A 7713-nucleotide genomic window follows, 5' to 3' on the forward strand; every position below is an offset into this window, starting at 1 on the left:
CTCTAACCATATCCCCTACAAATGGAAAAAAAAAAAAAAAAGATAAATATTTAAATGGGGGAAGGGAGACGCTCACAGAAAATGCAATGTCCCTCGGAAACCTAGCAAGTTTGGCAATGGTTAACCAAGGTCCTCTCTATATGAGATTTGGAGAGTCCATCTAAGACCACCAGGTATCATGACAGTCAAGGTCATCTGATCATATAATGGAATGTTCATTTCCTAGTCTTCCTTATCCATGATTTTTAGGAAATAAAATTATACTAAAGAAGCTCAAGAGGAATCATTTTGTTCTCATCCCTCTTATACTCATGAGAATGTACCTAAAAACAGTCTTTCTATCCTCCCTGCCTCTCTCCCAAGGGCCTCAGAACAGGTCTGTGTGGCAGGTCCTACTTGTACAGTGTGGTGTCCACCACACCAGTGCAGAGAGATGAGCCCATCTCTGGGCTCTGCAGTAGCAGATCCCTAGAAACAAGATAAAGGTGAAAGAAGAAGGCACAGCATGTTCCACTCCCATCAGTCCATCCAAGGACAGGACAGATGGACGCTCACCTGCGGAGTCATTGGGCGGGGAAACCAACACGACGGAGGCAAACAGCCCCCATCTAGTCAGCAGTCTTGGTCACGGAGCCTCAGTTACCAGAGAAGGTGAAGGTTCGGGGTGAGGCAGAGCTTTGTCTGAAGGCAGGAGAGTGGTCAGAAGGAATCAATACAGAGGGCACCAAGATACCTAGTGAACTAGCTTCCAATTAAGGGAGGAAGGGATTCCAGAGAAGATGCCCCACTGTTTGCCTCTTTAGAATGGCAGGGCTGGGGAAAAGACCAAGGAACTGTTCAAAAGCTGGAGGCCAAGTGGAAAGAACAGAGGAGCTATTGGCTTTCTCCGTGCCAGAGACTCTGCATCTGCAGGTTTCTGCCAGTCGTTGGTCTGTGGCTTTCATAGACCAAGCAAGGTCACTCGTAGCCACAGCTTGCCAGAGGAGGCTGCAGCTTACAGTGGTGCAATTTCTACATCCAAGGGGCTGGGAAGAGGAGGCAGCTGCCTGCTGTACTTCTGCTCAGAGGCCACATTTCAGGATGATGTGGTAGCCATCACTGCTCTCAGCTGCAAGAGAGAAACACTGGGCATTTTCCAGGAAGAAAGGCATGGTGCCATGGCATTTGGGAGTCACGGAATGCAGAGCGATAGGGTACTACAGAAGCCCTGCCATGAATACTGACAGAGACCACCAAAATAAGGCTGCACAGACCAAATGTGCTGACAAAAGCAGAGATTTCAACACATGCCTTTGTGTCTGCCTCGTTGAGTTTCCTTCTGACAACAGGCCTTTCCACCACAGCTATAGGCCCAAGGACTAAAGGACCGATGTCCAACGAGGCTCTGGACAAACTGTGGTTCTCGGGGTGTCACGGCCCCAGGCCCCGTCAGAGTGCAGGGTCTATGACCCAGTCAAGGGGTTTTCATTCGACAGACCTCGTATACTCACCTGCCCCGGCCCTAAGGAAGGTCACAGCTGGTCTTTCCTTTCTCCTGGCCCAAGTGTTCTTTCTCAGACTCCTCCTTCAGGAAGGCCCTCCACATCCCACCCTTCCATCCCAGATCCCTATCCACTCGGTCTCAGACTCAGCTGCTGTATTCCATGCCTGCTCTTTCTAGAGACCCACATTTTAGTAAAACTCAAATGCATCATACATCTATTTGGCACTGAGTTCTTTGAGAACACACTATCTGGCCAAGATTTCCCTTTTAGAAGTGACTTTGAGGCCAATCTCACTAATTCTCACATTCCAGGGCTAGGTTTCACAGGAAGTTTGTGTTTCTCTTTGTTAGAGGATATCCCCAGGTAACAGTCTCTCAAGGGGACACCATGCAGCCAGGCCCCACTCCCCACACTACACTGCAGCCAACATACTTCGATTAAACAAGAAAGGGGCGGGGGGTGGGGGGCTTTACCTTTTAAGGTACTGAGAATAAAACAGGATTCATCTTGGAAATTCTGCACCATCTGAAAGGCAAAAGAGAGGCCATGTCCCTTCAACAGTGAGTTCATAATACGAGAAGGACAAGTGATAAGGAGCCCAGTCACTCTCAGCCATCAGAAATGACGGTCACCGTGTTTACCTTCACCAAGAAAACGTGATATAAAACAAATGTACAAAATGATAATTTTAAATAACAAAAAATTGAACATGAAAGATGAAAAGCCTGGAAGGGAATTAACATTTAATATGAGACTAAATTTTTGTTTGCTTTTGTTTCGCTTTTTCCTAGTTACTGGGTCTTCCAATCCCTATAACAGACGCGTTACAAGGAGCATGTATAGTAGCAACAGGTAAAAAACTAAAGTGATTTTAAAAACCTGGGTAATTAGTAGACTCTGCTTATCAGAGTTTTAGGAGGACCAAATATAAACAGAGCGCCATTGCCTGCATCTACAAACATGGTGGGAATCAAATGAGTACTCACCAGCCACCTCTCTGGGGTTCCCATTTTGATTAACTGCCCAGTTACCTTGGGCAAGTCAACCTTTTTTCTTCCTGTCTCCATGCCCTATCTGTAAAATGGGACTGTTTCGATGATAAAAAACATAACCAGGGTGTAGAGTGACGAGAGCCGACATCACTACCGGTGGGGTGTGAATCTGTACGACCGCTTTACAGAACTGTCCATGGGACCTGTGACTGTGGCCATGCACAGGCCTCCCATAGGCAGACACCCTAGTTAAACTCCACGCACACACACAGAGCACATCTAAGAATGTTTAGTGCAGCACTGTAAGACTGAAAATCAGAAACAGCCCCCATGTCATTCAATAGTAGAAACATGAATAAACTATGACCTAATCACACCATACTTTCAGCAGTGCCAATGACCTCCAGCAGCACACCTCAACAGACATGAATCTCAGAAATCTATCAGGTGGAACAAAAGAAAGTCATGTTAGAATACGCTATTATTCCACCTATATGAAGTTTTAAAATATATCGAGGAGAAACATAGGAATGATTAATGCAAAATTCAGACCAGCAGGTAAAGGGGTAGAGTGGAACATGAAATTAGCCTACAAAGGGGCCTCTAACGTAACACTGTATTAACCTGAGTGCAGGTATTGGGTGCTTTTAATATTCTTTAAACTATACACGTAAGTTTTATATACTCTTTGCATATGTATGCTGTACTTCACAATATAAATGGAGAGAATAAAAATACACACACATACATAAATATATACACATCATACTACCCAACACGACAGCAAAACCTCTAATTTTAAAAAATGCAACCCACATTTTATTGCTTGCTCTGGTTTACTACCCCAAATCCATCCACCTGTCAATCCCCGTCCCTTTCCGTAGGGCCTAATGACGCATGAAGTACATTTATTCTCTGTTGCTGGCCAGCTCCCTCTAGGACTCTCAGCGCCCCAGCCACTTGGGCATGCAAAGCCCTAAGCGGAGCCCACTCGGGCTTAATCAGTAACTCCCTCATTTAATTCAGTGCCCTTGCACCCCAGGGGCCGCTCAGCGGCTGGGCTGGTCGGGCTGCCTCCAGTGCTCCAGGCAATTAAGACCCAAAGGTTTCCAACTGATTTGGGGTTAAGAGGCAAAGAGAGCGGGGAATAAGAATCGCCTACTTAGCTGAGGTGGCATTTGAGTTCTGTTCTCTGCTTCACTTGCTTAACTGCCTGCTCTTGAGGGCACAGGGCAAGCAGGGGAAGAAACTTTCTTCAGGGACCCGTGAAATTGCAAGAGTTCTATACATTCTTGGCTTTTGTCTTCACAGAAGAAATTCATTTTGAATTGCAAAGTGACAAGTTTTCCATGCCACAACAACCCATTGCTCAGGGCGGTTTAACCTTCCTGGTTATTCTAAAGTAAGTTCTTGGGTCAAGAACTCTACGCTTCATTTTCTTTATCTACGAAATGGGGGTAAAAAATAAAAATAGCTGCATTAGATTTGAACATAACAATATGGAAGGAATTCTGAACGGGTGACAAAATATCAAGTTGCAGATAAATATACGGTTGGATCCCTGTTTTTTAAAAACCCTCACCCGCGCGCACGGACACTTGCACGAAAAATTATTTGGCAGAATCTCATCAAACCTAATATAAACTCCTCCAGAAAAGAAGAGTGGGGGAAGATGAGGGCCTTTCGCAATTTGCCTTCTGCTATTCTACACTGGTTGACTTCTTAGTATGTGGATTACTTTTTAATGAAAAAGGAAGGGAAACACCACCTTGTCAACCTCTAGGATGAACCGCCCATGAATCGGAGACTCCCATTTAAGGGGCTCCAGCAACTGTAATAAAAGGGACAACAGGAGTTATCACTAATAATGACAATTAATGAAATGAACAGACCATTAAAAACCTTACATTTTATACATTGTCGAATTTAAAGATCTCTCCATCACTTGCTCTCCAAAATAACAAGTGCCTAGCACTATCAATTACAATACTCGCTGGTTATTTAGCATCTCCTGGTACCTAACATTGTGTTCTCATTCCATCCTTCCTACAACTTGCTCAATGGGTACACTTATTCCCGTTTGGCAGATGCAGAAACTGAAACTCAAAGAGGTTAAGTAAATTTGCCCAAGGTTGCTCAGCTGCTAGGAGTCGGTTCCAGGTGGGGACACCAGTCCAATTTCAAAACCCACATTTTCTGTACTTCCCCAGCCACCACTCCTGTATCATTTCCTTTATAATCCTCTACACAGAGACTTTTGGAGTTCTCACGACTGGCGCAGGGTCTGCTGGGGGCTGAGCAGAGGGCTTAGGGTCCCAGCCCTGCTCCTATCAGGTCTGTTTTATTTTTTAAGGCTTCATTTTAAAGGCTTCAGAGGAGAAGCTGGATAGCCTGCTGGCTCAGAGCTTGAGCTCTACATCTGAACCACTACGGTTCCCACCATAGCTCCACCCCTTACTACCTGTGTGACCTGGGGCACTTACTCATCCTCTCTGTGCCTCAGTTTCCTACCTGTGAAATGGGATAATCACAGCACTCACCTTATGGGGAAGCTGTCAGGATTAAGTAAGTCACTATGCATGCACTTAGAACAATAGTAGGGACACAGCAAGCACTCAATATATGCTGATACTCCTTCCTATTATTATTAAGAGGAGAGGTCCAGGACAGAACAAGCTTAAAAGCCTCTGTTCCATGACATGCAGGAATGCCTAAATGTGTCGACAAACCTGTTTAGTAACCCCTCTTTAGCCACAGCAGGGTCAGATCACTTGAGGGCAGTTCCAGCAGGGCCCTGACTCAATATCTGTGCCCTCTGCCAGCAGTCGCTTGTGCCCTGCACAGGTCTGGGTAGCCAGTGACGGGCCCAGGAAGGCTGTGGCACCTTCACCATTCGGCAGAGACCTCTCTGTTCTCCCCAGGGAGCCACGTCTTCTCCATCGCCCAACCCCTAGTCCATTTCACTCCGCACTGGGGCCTGCTGCCTGCTCTGGGTGAGCACTCTTCTCCTGACTTCTTGCAGCCCTCACTGTAAGCACCCTGAGTGCAGAGGTGCAGTTGTGCTCCTGGTTCCTGCAGGCACCTGCTCAAGCATGGGTTACACAGGGGATGGATACTTGCTTGATAGCTATTCAGAGCCCAGTTGTGGCCTCAGCACTCTCTACCTCACGGCACTCCATGGAGCAACACAGCTGAGGGCAGGTTGCATGCGAATAAAAACTGTTTGCCATCCTTTGGGCCAAAGTCATCTCCAAACCCCCAACAAGGCATTTCTGGTGCAGGTTCTGCTGCTTCTCCCAGGAGCCCAAATCTTCCCAGCTCATCAGGGCAGTTCAGGTAGCCGCGCTCACCTCATTGCTGACCAGCACGTGGATGCCCGTGGGCCCCTGCCGGTACACCCGGTGGATGTGCTGCGGAGAGATGCTGTACAGGCTGGCGATCTTCTCAATCAGCTCCAAGGCAGTCAGCTCTTCCAGGAAGAGGGCATGGTACACTGGGAGAGAAACAGGTCCTTCTATAGAACAAGCACCTGCTTTTTAAGCAGTCTATCTATCCTCTACTCCCAACCCCCACTCTAAGAAATCAGTGACTTGCTCGTAAGGATGTTCATGCCGACTGTACTCTTGGGATCTGGCTGTAATGGGCACAGTCTAGAAGCCGATGGCCTCTGCGCAGCCCATCAACAAGTGAAAAGATGCCAGGCTGTGGTTCCCTCCCCCTCCCCCCGTTTCAGTCTCTCTTGTGGGACTTACGTAAAACATAGAATTCCTCGATCCACCCCAGATCCAACGACGGCCATTTATGGGTGGCGGCTGAAGGTAGAAGGGCTAGCAGAAATCTATATTTCTAACAAGCTTCCAGTGCTTCTGATGTGTGGACACACGTGTACCTCCTTTCTCTCCACTATTTAAAGGAATTACTGGATGGCTTCAGGTGGCAAAGAGTGAGATTTTCAGATAATTGCTACTTGAAGCAGAAGAGAGAGAGTCTTGTCCCAGCTCTTTTCCACAGCACAAATTACAGTCTGCTGGAGTACTGTGACCGCAAAGGAAGATGCGGGGCACTAGGCTGTCATTAGTCTGTCAGAAGCTAACAGTGACCCTGAGGCCGGAAATGCTTCCTTGTACCAGACCCAAACCATCCAGGTAGGAGCGAACTCCATGGAGACCTGAGTGGGTTACTCAGTGTTTGGGGCCTCAAGGTCTTCAAAACTAAAACACAGCTGGATTAAACAAGAGACCCCCAAACTCTTCCTTCAACTAAGAAACACTTTGTTCAAAAAATTCTGATCAGAGGCCCAACTTTCAAAGCATGGACATGCACATGTACATATAGACACACACACACACATACACACTCACACACACACGGCTCCCTTTATAGGGGGCGGCAGAGGCCACTGGGTTCCAGCCACATGATAGATCCATCTTCCCATGATTCAAACAGGCTGACCCACTGTTAGATTTTGCTCAGCAAATGTGGTCCCTGCGCAATGCTCCTTCCAGTACTGACACCGGGCCTCTCTCCTAAGATTCCTCTTTATAACAGGATTCTAATTGTACTGCTTTTCCCCAACTTTTTAGAGAGTCTTTTTAGAGAGTACTCTTCAAGCAAATTGGACTGCTAGCAAAAAAAAAAAAAAAAAAAAAATACTGGAAGGATTATAGTCTGGCACCTTTTGTTGCAACCTTTTGTCCCAGGCCTGTCCCTTCCCCAGCCGAGCATAACCACGAGGAGTGCTTGGAGCTACCAGAGCATGGGTTGGCCACTCCTCTGAACTCCTGTTGTACCTCCTCAAATCAGGAGCCACGGTGGGGGGTGGAAGGATGAGGGGACAGTTTGGGGAAAGAAGAGGCTCTAGATCGGGCAATCCTGGGTTCAAATCCCAACTCTGCCACTCACCAGAAGCAAGACCCCAGCCAATCTCTACACCTCCCGGAACCCTGGTTGTGCGCTGCCAGCACCTACATGGCGGGGCCACCATAAATCACACAGTGTGCGTGGAACACCTGCTCTGAGCATGTACTAGGCTGCCCTTTCCATGTATGTGGGAGACCACGGCACGTAGTCTCTGTCCTTTGCAGGCAGATAGCTGAAAAGCAGGGGGAAGACCTGGACCTTCACCAGAAATATACCGAGGCCAGACTGAGGGCTCAGAAGCCAGCTGCCAGGGTCCAGATATTTGGATCCTAGCTCTGCCACTTACAACATTATCATCTTAGACCAGTCAACTGCTT

General features: G+C 47.3%; 1 protein-coding gene across 1 annotated transcript in view; it reads right to left on the bottom strand.

The window, feature by feature from the left end:
• Positions 1-306: 306 nt before the first annotated feature.
• TFCP2L1 (transcription factor CP2 like 1) overlaps positions 307-7713 on the bottom strand; it is a 49001-nt gene continuing 41594 nt past the window's right edge. Inside the window, exons 13-15 of the mRNA XM_023532681.1 lie at positions 5827-5969; positions 1958-2009; positions 307-1108 (exon numbers count right to left, since the gene is read on the bottom strand). Of these exons, the coding sequence (XP_023388449.1) occupies positions 1062-1108; positions 1958-2009; positions 5827-5969 (242 nt within the window). The 3' untranslated portion in view covers positions 307-1061. The remainder of the gene's footprint in view (positions 1109-1957; positions 2010-5826; positions 5970-7713) is intronic.

Source organism: Pteropus vampyrus, unplaced genomic scaffold, assembly GCF_000151845.1.
Source record: "Pteropus vampyrus isolate Shadow unplaced genomic scaffold, Pvam_2.0 Scaffold87, whole genome shotgun sequence".
Lineage (NCBI taxonomy): Eukaryota > Metazoa > Chordata > Mammalia > Chiroptera > Pteropodidae > Pteropus > Pteropus vampyrus.